At 39.4% G+C, this 17,968-nt stretch overlaps 2 protein-coding genes across 4 annotated transcripts in view; both read right to left on the minus strand.

The window, feature by feature from the left end:
- Window positions 1-1,717, minus strand: part of CAPN3 (calpain 3) — a 59,418-nt gene extending 57,701 nt beyond the window's left edge. For both annotated transcript variants that reach the window (XM_063088424.1, XM_063088423.1), the window contains exon 1: window positions 1,098-1,717. In XM_063088424.1, coding sequence (XP_062944494.1) covers window positions 1,098-1,406 — 309 coding nt within the window. In that variant the 5' untranslated portion in view covers window positions 1,407-1,717. The remainder of the gene's footprint in view (window positions 1-1,097) is intronic.
- Window positions 1,718-6,982: 5,265 nt separating this feature from the next.
- GANC (glucosidase alpha, neutral C) overlaps window positions 6,983-17,968 on the minus strand; it is a 63,828-nt gene continuing 52,842 nt past the window's right edge. For both annotated transcript variants that reach the window (XM_063089838.1, XM_063089839.1), the window contains exons 21-25: window positions 13,792-13,866; window positions 11,407-11,520; window positions 9,941-10,053; window positions 9,259-9,362; window positions 6,983-8,643 (exon numbers count right to left, since the gene is read on the minus strand). In XM_063089838.1, the coding sequence (XP_062945908.1) occupies window positions 8,534-8,643; window positions 9,259-9,362; window positions 9,941-10,053; window positions 11,407-11,520; window positions 13,792-13,866 (516 nt within the window). In that variant the 3' untranslated portion in view covers window positions 6,983-8,533. The remainder of the gene's footprint in view (window positions 8,644-9,258; window positions 9,363-9,940; window positions 10,054-11,406; window positions 11,521-13,791; window positions 13,867-17,968) is intronic.

Consider the following 17,968-nt stretch of genomic DNA (forward strand, 5'->3'; position numbering starts at 1 on the left):
CATGTGCCTTACTATATAGCCGTCAGGAGAGGAAAGAAGCCCTCGTGGAACACACGGGGCTGTGATAAGGAGAACATGGCTAATGAAGAGCATGGAGTCTCAGCTCAACAGTGTTTCCTCAGGGAGGGTTTTTCTCTGTGGACTAGGTTAGCTCTCCTCGCCATATGATCCCATAGCACCCTGAACATTGTCTCCTGACACTTGTCACTCTCGTTCAACGCCCCTCTTCCCCTCAGGACTGCAGACTCCAAATGCCATCTCCCCACTTGCTTGTGCAGTGTCTTGCCCTAGTAGACATTCAATAAATGTTTCTTGAATTAAGAACTAGAGTCATACTAGAGGCATGGTCAGAGAAGGGAGCCAAGAGAATATGATTTTCCTTCTGGTGGATCACTATAAATGAAACCCAGATGCTGGAAGAGTTCCTAAAGGAGAAGTTTTAATCCAGGCTTTGTCATCATGCACTCTCTGGATACATTTCACTCTGGTGTGCCTTGATTTCTTGATTTGTGAGGACAGGTATATGGATAAAAACAGTTGCTAGGTCTTTCCCTCTACTCCTAACATTTTATGCATGAAAGAGTATCTTTGCCTGCCACTCTCCTCTTTCTAGGGCTTCTGTTTTTCAGAAAGACACAGCCACTAGCAAACTAAGAATGACATTATGATCTTAGTCCAAGAAATTGAAGGAATCTTACAAAGATGCAAGATATTTAAACAGAGAGGGTAGATCTGGACTGTCTGGAATTTGTTCTGGAAATATATATTTTTATAGGATGAATTTAACTGAGTTTCAATTCACTTTTATAAAAAGCAAGGCTTTTTTTTTTCTTTTTCAGAGAGAGAGAAAGCAAGAGCGAGCGAGAGAATGAGAATCAGCCCTGCCTCCCCTGCTCTCAATGTTGGTTTTGCTGAGATTTGGTGAAATCTAAGACTTGTCTCTCTCCTGCCTACTTCACACTTGAGGACAGCTCAGTGGAGCTGCTGCCAGGATCCTTCTCCCAGAGCCCATGTGCACACTGAGCTGCGGGGAGGTGCTGAGTGGGAGGACTTCTCTGAGGGAAAAAAACCCAACCAGCAATCGGTAAGCTACTCACCGGAGGTCTCTTCCAGACAAACTGGATGGGGAACTTCTGGCTGTAAAAGAGAGAGGTCTCATCCGGTGGGAACTCAGGATCCAGATAAAGAACTTTCTTTTCCAGACATTTCTTGTGAAGCTGCTCAAAAGTCTTCTCTTTCACTCCAATAATAGGAAAATTGCGGCTGATGATTGCTGAATAGAAGCCACTTGAGTTTCCACCCCCACCTTCGGTGGTCTTGCCTTGGGCTGTGCAGGGAACCGGCCCTGGCGACCTGGGCTCAGCCCCTGTTCGTGAAGCCACAGATGCACTGATGACTGTTGGCATGGCAGGCAACTTTGGAAGGAAAAGATTTTCAAAGAAAACAAGATACAACTACCTTGAAGAAAAGGAAGCAATCGCAAAGGGGAAGTTGGAGTGATTCTGTCATCCGAGAGAAAAATGTCCACATCCAATTCAAAGTTTAAAGCCCATTGAAGGTTGTCCAGCTTATGTCCATCTTACAAATAGCTGTTGTCCAGGAGCCATAAGTTTTCTTGAGAAAGAAGTACTAACAGATTTCTGAAGCAATTTTTATGTGGGGGCTCCTACCAGCGGCAATGCATGCCAGAGGGAGAGACAGAGAGTGAGGGTTGTGTTTCAGTGGCCCGAAGAAACTTGAGCCAGGAAAACTAAAAATAGACATGAAGAAAGATCGTGAGTATGAGAGCAACAGAGAGGCTAGCGTGTGGCTGGACTGCGTGGTAGACGGAGGAGGACCTGGCTAGGGATATTTCCGTGTTGCCATGAAGTGCTGGTGTTGTCAGGAAATGAAAGGGGAAGACGTGAGTAAGTTGAACACTGAAAATTAGCAAAGAGCTGCTGATGCATTATTGAATAGGCATTTATACAGAATATCAAACTATTGGCAACTAAATTAATGGAAAACAATATTGAAAAAAGCTAGCTAGGGCAAATGTGAGATACTGAATTCTAGAGGAATATTCTGTACATTTTAGAGAACATGATTTTTGACTTTCTCAAACTCTAGGATATCAGAATGTTATTCAATATTGGATTCAGCATCTCTTCTAGAATGTTCTGGTGCTAGCATTCAGCGTAAGTGTCTGGGTGGAAAAATGCCATTCGGCAGAGTCCTCAGTTGGAAAATCCCTGTTTCTTCTTGCCCACTTGACCTAGCCATCTCTTGTCTCTCTCCACCACCAAAATAAACCCTGGGGCCAAATCTGCTACAAAAAGGGCATCTGAGTAGATAGGACTATTCAGCCATGCCATGTTAGGCATCTGAGATAGAAGATCGAATTGGATACTGAACCAGGTTGGCTGTCAAGTCTTGGGATGTCATACCTAAGGAGATGGTTTCAGGGCTCTTCGATGAGAGTATAAGTGGCTCTGGGAAAGGAATTCTCTGCCTGGCCTCCACTTTGTCTTCTACCCATGGTAGCTGCTTCCTGAGCTGTGAGGAGATGGCACATCCCAAGTCTGGCAGAGCAGAGGTTTGCTCCACACTGCAGCCATCCCTGTTCCCATGTGACCAGCCTTACCACTCCAAGGTTAGAGGCCATAGGAGAAGGTGGGAAGTGAGGGCTGAAATAGGAAGAACTACAGGCTCATGATTCCTGGGTTTGCAGCTTTGAGGAACCCTATGTCTGGGCTTGTAGAGACCAGCAGCCTATCCTTCTGTCCCTCCAAGAAAATGTCCAAGGATCTTTACTACTCTTGGAAAGGCAGAATAGAGGACAGCAATATCTGGAGACTGTCTAGATTCAAAATCTGGGTTAGCCACTTACTGGCTGTGCCTGTGTAACTTTAGGTGAGTTACCTTTTCCTTTCTTCCTATGCCTCAGTTTTCTCACCTAAAACATGGCTACAATGATAGTCATTCTGTTATTAGGTTGCTGTATGGATTAAGCAAGTTAATTTAGGTAATGCACTTAAAATAGTGGCAGGATTGTTTTAAGAACTCAGTAAATAGTATTGCTGTTAGAGAAGACCTGCATTTAATGTTACTTTGGGGTTAGATCAAGTTGAATGATACAATCACTCACTGATATGAATCAACATTCACTCTGAACATTTACTGAACATCTTCCATGTGTACAGCACAGTGGGTAAGTGCAATCTGCCCAGGCTCACATGGTACACATCATCGCCACTCCGAGGCTTGCTCATCTACCTGCACTAAAAGAGTCTCTGAAAAGATTGACTTCCACCCTCAAACTCACCAATGGCACAGACAGCAAGGGTGAAGTTTCCTTCCCCACCATCATAAGTGTGGGTCCTAGCCCAGTGCCCTATATCACCCTGACCCACATTTTATTGTTTCTGCTTATTTAACTTCCTGTTTGCCCACAAGACTGTGAAGGTGGGTCTGGGGCCCTTAGTAAGTAGGTGTGATGTATCTATTAAATGAAATTTCCCTTTGTGAAGAGAAATTCTTACACTCACGACTTTGTCAATGTAATCAAAGTTCCTTGGCTGATTTGCCCCTGGGGGAGGAGCTGTCACTGGGGCACACACCTGCTGAGCTTTCTTTCCTCAGCTGTCTAAGCAGCTCCATCTGTTAGTAATTAAGATGACTGCATGATAGAAATGAGCCTCTTGTCAGAGCAGGGTGGGAACAGCCGACACAGAGGGCCAGGTGCTATTCATTTTGCTTTATCAAGTACTGTGCATAAAATGTCCTCTTAGATTAGCAAGTCCAAGCTCAAGGTTTATTCAGCAGCACAGCTGTGGAAACTCATGCTATCAGGGAGAAATCCAATCTGAACCCATGAACGAAGGGTAGATGATAAGCATATAAACAGCTGTACATTTTAATTTCTGGAAGCTTCTTCAAGGATAAAGAAGTTTTTACAACATTGTTCAGCCAAGATCATGCAGTATCTGTGGCTGGAATGGTTTGTGTTGTACAACAATGCCAATCAATGGCTCTGTATCACTCTTTTCCACCAAAAAATATTTCTTTGATTCAGCACTATTGGATGTAATGTATTTGCTTCAATTATAACACCTACCATTCACTAAGTGCCTACTATAAGTAAGCCACTTCACATAGAGTGCTTTAAAAAAATTTTTATTTTTAAATAATTTTAGCCTTCCAAAAGAGTTGCGAGGATAGAATTCCTTAGTGTCCTCCAATCTCTGAGCATTCCATAGCCTTTGTCTCTCATGACTCTGACACTTTTGAAGAGTACTGGTCAGGATTTTTGTAGAATGTCCCTCAACTTGGGTTTATCTGATGTTTTTCATATAATTAGATTGAGGTTATGAATTAGGGGGAAGAATATCAAAAATATGACACAGCCTTCTGAAATCATATTTGGGTGTACAAGATATTGATATTTTTATTCTAGGTGATATCAAACTTGATTATTTGGCTAAAGTGGTGTCCATTAGGTTTCTCCATTGTAAAGTTACAATTTGTCCCTTTCTATACACAGAGTATTTTTAATCTGTAGCACAACTCTGCAGGTTTGATTAATTCCATTTTACAACTGAGGAAATGAGCTATTTGCTGTATTTTTACAGTTAAGTTGCAGAAAACTCACAGAATTTTGTAGATTATCTTTTTTCTTTAACAAACGAGGAAACCAACGCTCAGAGATTAAATGGCATGACCAAGATCACTCAGCCAGTTCACTGTAGAATCAAATTAGACCCCAGGCCTTCTGACTTCCAGTGAAGAAGTAAATGTATACTAAGACTCCATTAATATGAATTAGGCATAAGACATTGGGATCCTTGAATATAAATAGTCAGGGCTCCCGTTTCCCTAGCTCTGATTGTAGAGCAATCTAACAGCATCAGCCGTGCTGGAAACAAATGTCAAGAAGCAGCTGTCTAATTCTGGCAGAACTTGCTGTGGCACTGCAGCCTTCAGCAAGGCCAGTCATAAGACAAGCAGATCTGATATCAGATGCCAATGTCTCCTTTACTTCTCCTAGAACAGTAGCTATATAGCTTCCATTGTCTGTGACTAACATGGTAGCCTGTTTCCAGTGGAGCTGTTGATGACTTCCTACCTCCTGGGCTGAGAAGTTATTTTATTCTAGAGTGCCCTCTGGAATTATGCTAGGCATTTAGAAGGTTTGGTAAGTGGAAATCTTAAAAGCAGCATAGAATGGTTGGCATTGTCATAGGAATTCTATTACCCAGAAGGCTTTTAGGTAGGGTGGTTAATTATGAGCTAAAAACCATGCAGCCCCAGATATTTATGTTTTTTGACTATGTTTCTGCTGGCTATCATTGTGATACCCTGATAGTGAAAGTGATGTGAAAAAATGGAGGGATTCTGCACACAGACCAAATACCAGAATTATGTTTTTCCTAAAACCAAGGAAATTTCTCTATACTCACATAATCATAGTACAACACTCAAAATCAGAAAAATTACCATGTAATCAAATGATCCAATCCAAATGTTGCCAACTGTCCCAATAATGTCCTTTATAGGTCCATAATTCAACCCAGGATCACACATATATTGTCACGTTTATTTAATATCAAGTCTCCTTCAGTCTGGAACAGTTACTCCTGTTTTTCATGGCTTTCATGTTTTGAAGCGTATAGGATGTCCTTCAATTTGAGTTTGTTTTATTATAACTTTAATGTAGATGAAATCACTCAGTGAACATTTTATCAAAAACATTTCTATGTTGATATACATAGATTATTTTTAATGGTTGTGTAATATTCCAATTTATGGAAGTGCTATATTTAACAAATCCCTTGTTAAAGAAAAATGAGCTTATCGCCAGTTTTCCACCATATAAACTGCATTGCAGTTAGTAGCTCTGAACATTTATCTGGTTTATCTGAAGTGGAATCTCAGGGTTAGAGTATGCAAATTTAAAATTTTGACACTATGGCCAGACTGCCATCCTGAAAGATTATACTTATTTATAACTCTACCAATGAAGCACAGGAATGCTTATTACCCCCACCAACATCAGTACCAGACATTTTTACTCTTTTTAATCTTGGTCAGTTAGGGAAAAAAGTCATTTATTTGATTATTAATGAGGCTGGGCATCTTTCATATGCTTATTTTGTCTGTTTCAATTTCTTGTGAATTACCTTTGCCCGTTTTTCTGTTGGGCAGTTTCTGTTTTTAAACTGACTTGTCAACTCATTCCTTGGCATGTAAGACCTGAAGGAAAGACACACTATGCATTCATTTTAGAGCTTTGTTAGAATCCCTGTTGAAATGATTCTAATTTCTTACCTAAAATCCAGTTTCCTGTGAAAACATCAGGAATTAGCCAGAACAAGGTAACTGAATACCTGGAGGCCAATGCAGCCCCTCATAGCTCTTTGGTAAAATTTCAGAAATAGGAGGTGGGTAAAGTGTAAGAAGCAATAACAGCAGAGAACAATTAAAAATACACAGGCTATATTTCTCTCCACTTGTCTTCAGTCAAATGTGTTATTATAAATTTGGGTCAAGAAAGAACAGTTCCTCAATAACTTACTTGACTAGCTCTTGTTTCATTCCTTCTTCCAAAAATTTTTTAAGTGGAAGAGTAAGCATGCAATCATTGTTGATCTAAAGATATTTCTTAATTATTAAGCTTTAAATGCTACTAAAAACCATTATTCATATTAGGGAAGAGCACCCAGTTTTCAGGCTAGGTCTTATTTTAAGTTGGCAAAGAAAATTTGAAGCTGGCATCTATGCTTTTGGCTAATGTAGGATGCATCCTTTCTCCTCAATTGCAAAACGTACAGAAATAGGGGTAAAGAATCTACATGTGTCTATGTAAGCTTACATATGGTACAAAGCTCAAATCTCAACTGATACAACAAAATGTGTCCCCGAGGAAATGCATAACGATTAGTGCATTTGGGGAGAGTTCTGTGTCAGAAAAGTAAATCAGAAACAAATACATTCAATTCTCACTTTTTAATTAATCAAAATCAATCAAATCCACCAGTTAACCAATCATAGCTAACAATTCCTGAAAGTCAAGTGTAATGGTGCTCTGTTGGATATCAGAGAGATAAAACATGCTCTTAAGGAACATACAGTCTAGTAGGGGAACAGAAAGACATACCTGAAACATTAAGGTATGATCGCTGAGAATGCTAAGTAGAGCACAAAAGTCAGGCAGCATTTCAGAGAAGGGCAAAATCACTGTTAATGTTCATGGGGGAGTAGGGGTGTTAAGGTAGTTAGAAAGGCGGCTTCATGGAAAAGCAGGATTTGAGTTGGGCCTGGAAGGATGGCAATATTTGCATAGGTGGAGGAAGGGGAGGATACTGCGGCCCAGGGAACAGAAGGTACAGAGGTGGTAGTTGGCAAGCTTTTAAGTGGAGGAAGCCTGACAAGAAAATGTGCATGCTGAGGAGAGCTGAGGACTTGAGGCTCCCCCATCAGATGCTGTAGCAGGCAGCAGGGAGTCACTGGGTCTCTAGAGCAGGGAGCATCACGATGCAACTGGTATGTTATAATGTTCTATCCCATGCCAAGCCATGTTGGATCCTGAGGCAAAGGGAAAACTTTGTAATACTGATCCTGTCTTTATTTAAAATATTGATATTTTATTCACCATGGGTTTGGTTTTTTTGGCATTAATTTTGCCTTTTGAAAATAGCTCATTAAAATATCATTTTGATTATTGCTTTTTTTGGGCAGCCCCTTAAATTTTGTGCCTGAGGCAAGTGCCTCACTTGCCTCATCCTAGTCCCAACCCTGTGTTCTATTTCCACTATAACCACTATGTGGTTATTTTTTCCACTATTATTAATTGTAGTTTACTCATGTTATAAATATTCTTTGGTTCATAGATAGTATTTAATTTTTTAAAAAAAGGAAATTTGAATTTTAAGAAGATTAATGTAGAACTTTTGAGCCTGAGAAGGATGAAAGGGAAAAGAATACTCTGTGCTCCTAAATCAGTCTTTAGGAGAGAATAACTGCCCATTGCTACAACATATGCTGTGCATGCAGAAGAGGGTTGTTCTGCTCATGTCAATGTAGTAAGAGATAACTGCGGTAGGGTGGTGTAGCAGAGGCTGCTGTCCACTTGGAGATCACCAGAGCGATTCTGCTGCATGGCCTGAGCAAGCCCCAACAAATGGGCCACATAAGTAGGCATGGCCCACATTAAAACAAACCCATCCAGCCCTGCTCAAGGAGAGGCTGCTCAAGGGGCCATACTGTTTACCATGGCCCATGGCCCAAGAGGCAATGGAAGACTCATAACTCTATAAATATCTCAGGGCTACTTGAGTCCAAGACATGAAGAGTATCATTAGTATATCTTAAAATATAAAATCTGAAATCTTAAAATATGAAATCTATTGTTCATTATATACTGCTAATTAATGAAAGATTATTTTGAGCCAGAGAAGTCAATTAAACTACAGCACAAATCTCAAAAAAAAAGGCCAAGGGAAGGGTGAAAAGGTGTAGGCAGCTCCCTGTGTGTGTCACCAGGGGTACTCTTTTGTCAACTGATGTGGACTTCCCAGTCAGCACCAATGTTCAATGAGAGTTTCTCCAGGCTCAGCGTGGATGTTTTGGCACAATATGTAAAAGTCACAGGCTGATCTTTACCATCTAAACAGCAAGACAATAAAAGAGGGAAACTTTGATGAATATCTAGGAGGGAAAAATCTTTTCTTTGAATCTGAAATGTTTTCTGACTCTATCATAAAACCTTATACCCCACTTAGAAGAATCCAAATTAATAGCACTTTTACCCATGAACTTCCATGAATTTTTTAAAACATGAAACACTTCACTGTTTTAAGTGCAAGACTGGTTGAAAAGAAACTGTAAGGAACAAAGTGATTTTTCCAAGAAATTCAGTATGAAAGGAAGGATATAAATCCCATCCTATGCCCTTTCATAAACTCCATAAACATGGGTAGGATCTCCAGGGCTTCAGATATTTATAGTTCAAAAAAACATTCAGAGAAGCTACAATATTTTTTTAAGCCCCAAATAATTTCCCTTAGAAAAATATTAACAGTGAGCAGAAAGACCAACTCATGAAAACAAGCAGGATGGCCTTGCTCACTCTACAGACTAGTATATTTGACCTCTACCAGAAAGCACAGAGTCTGCTCAGGGTAAACTCAGGGTAATTAGTTTTGGAACTAATCTCCTCACTGCAGATACTCCTGTGTTTACAAAAACAAACAGTTAGGTAAGAATAGACTGTCTCCTCACCAGATGAGTGGGTGGTCACAGAAGATGGTTTCTTCCTGAGCCCCAAGACCAAAATCCGCTCCACCACACACTTGCTGGGATATTGACCCCTCTCATCAGCACAACTGAAACAGATACAAATGGTATTAGGAGAAGGAGAGGGATGGGGGTTTAAATTGGTCAACAGGTCAACATCACCAGCTTTGTGAGATTTCCCCCTTCCATCTGTCCCTATGGAGGCATGATCCATACAGGATTCATATTTACTGGGATGAAGAGATGAAAAAAGGTGACTCTGTGCCAAGGACTAACTAACCAGTGGTCATGTCAATATCCCTTTATAAGCCGTTTGGAGAGAAATCACTGAAGGACATAAAAGTCACAAATGTGACTTGGATACTATAATCCAATTGTAAGAAATCAGATACTTAATGAATTGGTGAATGGATGAATAAATGGAATTAATGGGAGCTTAAATTGAATCCTTTTAAATTTTTTTTAGAGGGCGGGAAAGGAAGGTGGAGAAAATAAGGAAGGGACAAGGAAGAGACATTCATGGTAGGATAATTAAAAATACTCCACAAATGGCCTTCACCATTTACTTCTTTAAATAGTACCTTAAAACATCAGCTGGGCATTTGAAGATGACAAAAGATAAAATGATTTATTTAGGAAAGCACACAGATTCTTTAGCTGCCATTACCTGTTGATCAAAGCACCAGAACAGAATAAAAACTTCCTGTGCAAGAATTGCTTCTGGTGGAGGTACTGGAATGAATGACCATCATCCAGATATAACTCACCCACTGCAGAACCCTAGAGAATGAATCAAATGAATCACAGATAGACAATGTGTTTATATAACAGCTTTATAGGAGAATGATATCAGCCCCTAAAGGGAAACAAAAGAATTTAAAAATTGTGAAAAATTATGTTGAACAAGAGCTTAATATTGAAGCTATACAAAGTAGTCATACAAATACCTAATATATTCAGTGCCTGATCACTCCTGAATAAATAGTGAAATAATATAAATAAGGAAGTCACATAAGAGGACCACAAAGAGTCAGGCCTTGTTGAAATTTAAACTATGAAATACGGTCAGTGGTGCAAATGGCTTCCCAGAAAATGCTATTCCAGAATGTTACAACAAGGCCAAGAAAGTTCACAAAATGAAACTCAAGATAAAAAAAAGAGTCAGTATAAAATGGACAAGGTCAACTATCTTTAGAAGACCCTCCACTTAAGAGAACAGTATCTGGTTCCTACTCTTTTAGTAGGAGGACCCCCTTTGCATGTCAAACAATGTCACAGCACTCCAAGTGGCAGTTTACTGTTATAGACAATGCTTGATGTGTGATGGTTCAAGTTTCTTGCATTTATTCTGGGACCTCACGTGGGTCCAAAGCCCATAGTTTGGCCCAAGAAGACATGCCTAAGTGAAACAGATGGAAAAGAACACTGTAACTTACTTAATTATTTTATAATATTAATACAAGGGTACTTCAAAAAGTTCGTGGAAAAATAGAATTAAAAGATAATATGAATCTTTCCATGAACTTTCTGAAGTATCTTCATATAAATAAGAGTAAATATTAATATAATAAGAGCAAGAATTTGTGTTTGGCCCTGTACTACATTTGGGCAAATGGACAGGAGAGGAGTCTGCTACAGGCTTCATTTGGATCAAAAGATCTTCTCAAAAAGCCAAATCAATTCTGGATTCTCCCAGGTTTAACCCAAGGAAATTTTAGTTGTTTGAGCCACATGATGAGAATAGATATCACTGGGTGGGATTGGCATCCCTAAAATGGTGCATAGACACAGGTACCTTTTTATGGGAGACTAGGTTTCAGAGCTAATCCACGTGGGTAGGCTGCCTATGGCCCAATGAGCTTTAAGTCCAGTAGTAATCAGTGCCAAGCCGAACAGTCACAGTGCCCACAAAGGTGGTTTCTATCATTCCAAGGTCTCAGAGTTCCCTTTGGAACAATTCCAGGAGAGGCAGACAAGCTGGACAATGATTCAGAAAGGATTTAAAACTGTGATTTCAGAAGCACTTGTCTCATAGATGGGGCTCATCACTTTTAAGTGGAGTCACACACTCAAAAGGCTACCTCTGTAAAGATATAAAATAATAACTAATAGGGTGATCGATTTTCCAAATACCTTACTGCTCAGAGCAACCCGGAGTCCATATGGGGCATTAGTCATCCAGCCTGTGGATTTTCCTGTAGTTGTCTTTGTTGGTACCACACTTCCACCTCGTTGAAACACTGGTATCTACAACATAGCAACACTCTAAGGGGAGGAGTATTCATATAAGGAAGTTTTGAAGTAGAATTTAAAAATATTTCATTGTATAAAACTCACACTCTCTGTAAGTACAGACTCCAGGACAACACAAATCTGTGGGCACAGGGATGGCAAATTTCGGGGCCCTGACATTAAAAGGAAAAGAACTCAAACACTAAAAAATGTCCATTTTTTAATTATTAGGGAAATTTCTCACCCTTCATCAATTTATTATCTATACCTGCATTTGCTGTTTTTTCTTGTAAGTGATGAATTCTATTCTATCTATCCTATAAGTGGCCTTTCCTATTTTGTATTTTTAATTTTCCTGCGAATATAATAAATGTGTTTATTTCTAGAGCCCTGCTAAAGAGTGAATTTTTCTAAGTGGGCCCAAGTGTATGTGTGTGCATGTGTATATATACAACAGATGGTGGCTTTTTGGCTTGGGGAGGTGACTTTTGTCCTTACTCACTGCAGCCTTTACTCTTCTTGCTCCCTGCTTCTCTGGATCCCCAGGATGACCGACTCAGTTCTGAGGGTAAATCTGGTGAAACTGCTTCTGTTATAGAAATCACCAAGGGTACTTTAAGTGACTCTAACAATAGGGTTGTAGGCATGGCCCATAACTGTGTCTTCTGGAATGGCACTCCAGGCAGAGAAAACTGGGTAGGTTTCCTGCCTCCTGTAAGGAAGCTGCCTGGATCACATAAGGGTTTGTACTTGGCTCTAAGTAAAGCACTAGCAAGGAAAAGATCACAAGAACATATATGAAGTTGGGAGTGAGGGTGGAGTAGTTGAGATGACACCTTCTGCTCAACTTCCAGTTGGCAGCAAGAAGTAAAGCACATCTATCTCCTCACCACACCTCCCTACTTCATTAACCAATAAGTCTCTTCTTTTCTTCCTTTTTTCCCAAAGAGCAAGGTGGTAAGTTAGAGTGGAATGGGCTTTAGAAGGGCAGTTCAGCAGACCTGGGGGCTTGCCTCAGTTCTGCCACAATCTAGCTGTGGCCCCAGACAAGTAATTTAACTTCTCTGAACCTCAGTTTCTTCACCTGTAAGTGTGAGGGGTTAGAGTAGATAGATTGTTAAAGTCTCTTATAGATCTGAAAGTTGATATCTGAAATAATTTTCTTTATAATGGGGTTCTTATTGAAGCTGGCAATTTTAAAAAATAACATTAGTATTTAGTATCTACTTAGGGCCTGTGGTGGTGCTTGTGATTCAGCTGCAGGAAGAAACCTCCCTTTAGAAACTCAAGACAGTCTGGATGTGCCACTTAGATTCTAACATCATAACTGATGCATTCCCTTGGGCCTAGAGGCCCAGGGTTACAACTGAAAACTCATGTTTTTTGACTTGGTCCTATACAAGGACATTCTACATGGCACATGTGACCACCATGTTTTCCCTGTTTTTAGTATTATTGTTCTTCTTAGACATACAAATGTAAGCATATGGAGAAGAGTTACGTTTGTACCCAATGTTTCATACCATGCAATCAGAGTTTATGTTATTTTTTAACTCTTATTTTCCCTCACATTTTAACGGTTTTATTGATATAATCCACATGCTGTATATTCCCAATTTAAAGTGCACAATTAAACAGTTTTCAGTATATTCATAGTCATGCAACCATTACCACAATCAATTTAAAACATTTTCATCATCCCAAAAAGAAATCCTCTACCCATTAGCAGTCATTCCCTATTGCTCCCCAAACCCGCCCCCTGCCCCAGCCATGGGCAACCACTAATCTACTTACTGTCTCTGTGTGTATGTTATCATGCAGAACACTAATGTCCTTGGTTCTTTCTATATAGGAACATATTACGGACTGAATATTTGTGTCTCCCCCAAAACTCATATGTTGAAGCCCCAATTCCCAATGTGACTATATTTAGTGATAAGGCCTATGTGGAGGTAATTAAGATTAAAAATGATTTCATAAGGGTAGGGCCCTGATCCGATAGAAACAGTATTTTCATATGAAGAGACACAGAGCACTTTCTCTCTTTCTCTCTCTCTGCCATGGGAGGGCAGAGCAAGAAGGTGGCAGTTTACAAGCCAGGAAGGGGTTCCTCACCAGGAACTGAATCCACTGGCACCTTGATCTGGGACTTCTAGACTCCAAAACTGTGAGAAAATAAATTTCTGCTGTTTAAACCACTCAGTCTGTGGTATTTTGTTATAGTAGCCTGAGCAGACTAACACTAATAGCATGATAGGTAAAAATAATAGTCTGAAAATAACTTACAGTGTCCAACGCTACTGGGATCTTCACAGCACATCCTCCTTCCCAATGAGCAAATGTCTTATAGTCATACCATACCTAAAAGTAACAGACCCCAGTGAAAAAGAGTAGATGAGCAATTCTGCTCACAACTTCATTATTTTTTTTTTTTTTTCTTTTTCGTGACCGGCACTCAGCCAGTGAGTGCACCGGCCATTCCTATATAGGATCCGAACCCGCGGCCGCTGGGAGCGTCGCCGCGCTCCCAGCGCCGCACCCTCCCGAGTGCGCCACAGGCTCGGCCCACAACTTCATTATTAAGTAAAACATCCACTTATCTGGATTTCAAATAACCAGAAAAATAAAATAATTATACTTTAAAAAAAAATCTGGAGAGACTGCCCAGTGGAACAGAAGATACTCTGCTCATTTCATCTGATCTGTGGACTGTGAAACCCCCTGCCACAATGAATAAACATCAAAGAAAAGATACCAGAAATACGAAAAATCAAGAAAGTACACCACCAAAGGATAATAAATCTCAAGCTCTAGATCCTATAGAACAAGAAGCCCTTGAAATGACTGACAAAGAATTTTGAGTGATAATTCTAAGGAAACTGAATGAGATACAAGAAAACTCAGCTAGACATCATGATGAAATGAGGAAAAGTATACAGGACCTGAAAGAGGAAATGTACAAGGAAATCAATGCCCTGAAAAAAAATGTAGCAGAACTCGCTGAACTGAAGAAGTTATTCAGCGAAATAAAAAAACACAACGGAGAATTTAACCAGCAGGCTTGTGGAAGTTGAAGAGACAACCTCTGAATTTGAAGATGGGCTATTTGAAATAACACAAGCAGACAAAAAAAAAAAAAGAAAAAAGAATCAAAGGCATTGAAGAAAATCTGAGAGAGATATCAGACAACCTTAAGCGCTCAAATATCTGAGTCATGGGTATTCCAGAAGGGGAGGAAAATGGAGATTGCATTGAAAACATATTCAACAAAATAGTGGCAGAAAACTTCCCAGGTATAGGAAAAATCACAGATCTTCAGATCCAGGAAGCTCAATGATCTCCAAACGTATTCAACCCAAAAAGGTCTTCTCCAAGACATGTTATAGTCAAATTGGCAAAACTCAAAGACAAACAGAGAATCTTAAAAGCTGCAAGAGAGAAGCGTCAAATCACCTATAAGGGAGCCCCAATCAGGCTAACATCAGACTTTTCATCACCAACCCTAAAAGCCAGAAAGGAATGGGATGATATATTCAAAATACTAAAAGACAGAGATTGTCAGCCAAGAATACTCTACCCTGCAAGGCTATCCTTCCGAAATGAAGGGCAAATAGTATATTTCTCAGACAAACAAAAACTGCAGGAGTTCACTACCACACGACCACCCTTACAAGAAATTCTCAACGGAGTACTGGGTTTGGTTCCTGAAAAATAACTACCACTGCCATAAAAACCCAAGAAAAATCTAAACCCACTAGTATAATAAAACTGGCATTCATGAAGAGAAAACAAACAAACAAAAAGGTTATCTACAACCTAAGGAACCAACAAACACAGAAAACAAACAGTAAATCAGAAAGCAAGGAACAAAAGACACCTAAGACAACCAAACAACAATCAATAAAATGCTAGGAATAAATCAACACTTTTCAATAACAACTCTTAATGTAAAAGGCTTAAATTCCCCAATCAAAAGACACAGACTGGGGCCGAGCCCGTGGCGCACTTGGTAGAGTGCTGCGCTGGCAGCGCGGCGACGCTCCCGCCGCGGGTTCGGATCCTATATAGGACTGACCGGTGTACTCACTGGCTGAGTGCCGGTCACGAAAAAACAACAACAACAAAAAAAAAAGACACAGACTGGCTGACTGGATTAAAAAGGAGGACCCAACTATATGCTGCCTTCAAGAGACCCACCTCACCCATAAAGACTCACATAGACTAAGAGTGAAAGGATGGAAAAAGATTTACCATGCAAACAGAAAAGAAAAACGAGCTGGAGGAGCTATTCTCATATCTGACAAAGTAGACTTTAAACTAAAAACCATAAAAAGAGACAATGAGGGACACTACATAATGATAAAAGGACTGATCCATCGAGAAGACATAACAATCATAAATATGTACGCACCCAATGTTGGAGCAGCCAGATTTATAGACCTAAAGAAGGAAATAGACACTAATACCATAATAGCAGGGGACCTGAACACCCCACTGTCAATATTGGACAGATCATCTAGGCAAAGAATCAGCAGAGAAACACAAGATCTAAACAGTACTCTAGACCAATTGGACTTGGCAGATATCTACAAAACATTCCATCCAACAACCTCAGAATATTCATTCTTCTCATCAGCACATGGATCATTCTCCAGGATAGATCACATATTAGGTCACAAATCAAGTCTCAACAAATTCAAAAAAATTGGAATTATCCCATGTATTTTCTCAGACCACAATGGATTAAAACTAGAAATCAATAACAAACGAAATTCTTGAAACTATACAAACACATGGAAATTAAACAGCATTCTACTTAATGACATATGGGTCCAAGAAGAAATCAAGCAGGAAATCAAAAAATTTATTGAAAGTAATGAAAATAATAATACATCATACCAAAACCTGTGGGATACTGCAAAAGCAGTATTAAGGGGGAAATTTATTGCATTAAATGCTCACTTCAGAAGAATGGAAAGAGGGCAAGTGAACAACCTAACACTTCACCTTAAAGATCTAGAAAAACAAGAACAATCCAAACCTAAAGTTAGCAGACAGAAAGAAATCATTAAGATCAGAGCAGAACTTAATGATATTGAAACCCAAAAAACAATACAAAAGATCAATGAATCAAAAAGTTGGTTTTTTGAAAAGATAAATAAAATTGACAAACCATTAGCATGGCTAACAAAAAAAAGAAGAGAGAAGATTCAAATAACAAAAATTAGAAATGAAAAACATGATATTACAACTGATTCATCTGAAATACAAGGAATCATTCGAGACTACTATAAACAACTATACGCCAACAAGTTTGAAAATCTGGAGGAAATGGATAAATTTCTGGACACACACAAGCTCCCAAAACTGAGCCATGAAGATGTAGAAAATCTGAACAGACCAATAACAATAAAGGAGATTGAAGCTGTTATCAGAAAGCTCCCAACAAAGAAAAGCCAAGGACCAGATGAATTCACAGCAGAATTTTACCAAACATTCAAAGAGGAATTGACACTGGTTCTCTACAAACTATTCTAAAAGATTGAAACAGACGCAAGTCTCCCAAACTCTTTCTATGAAGCAAACATCATCCCAATACCAAAACCAGGTAAAGATATAACCAAAAAAGAAAACTACAGGCTGATATCCTTGATGAATATAGATGCAAAAATCCTCACTAAAATACTAGCAAACAGAATACAACACATACGTAAAATTATTCACCACAATCAAGTGGGATTCATTCCAGGGATGCAAGGTTGGTTCAACATACGGAAATCAATAAATGTGATACACCATATTAATAAAATCAAACACAAGGACCATATGATCATCTCTATAGATGCTGAAAAAGCATTTGATAAAATTCAACACTCATTCATGACAAAGACCCTCTATAAGTTAGGTATAGACGGAAAGTATCTCAACATAATTAAAGCCATATATGATAAACCCACTGCCAATATCATCCTGAATGGGGAAAAGCTGAAAGCTTTTCCTTTAAGAAAAGGAACTAGACAAGGATGTCCACTCTCACCACTCCTATTCAACATAGTGTTGGAAGTACTAGCCAGAGCAATCAGAGAAGAGAAGGAAATAAAGGGCATCCAGATCAGAAAAGATGAAGTCAAACTGTCCCTGTTTGCAGATGACATGATCCTATATATCGAACAGCCTAAAGCCTCTACAAAAAAACTCTTGGAGGTGATAAATGATTTCAGCACAGTAGCAGGATACAAAATCAACACACAAAAATCAGTAGCATTTCTTTTCTCCAACAGTGTACATGCAGAAAGAGAAATCAATAAAGCCTGCCCATTTACAATAGCCACCAAAAAAAATAAAATACTTAGGAAATGAGTTAACCAAGGAGGTGAAAAATCTCTATAATGAGAACTACAAACCACTGCTGAGAGAAATTAGAGAAGATACAAGAAGATAGAAAGATATCCCATGCTCTTGG

This window comes from Cynocephalus volans, chromosome 3 (genome assembly GCF_027409185.1).
Source record: "Cynocephalus volans isolate mCynVol1 chromosome 3, mCynVol1.pri, whole genome shotgun sequence".
Taxonomy (NCBI): domain Eukaryota; kingdom Metazoa; phylum Chordata; class Mammalia; order Dermoptera; family Cynocephalidae; genus Cynocephalus; species Cynocephalus volans.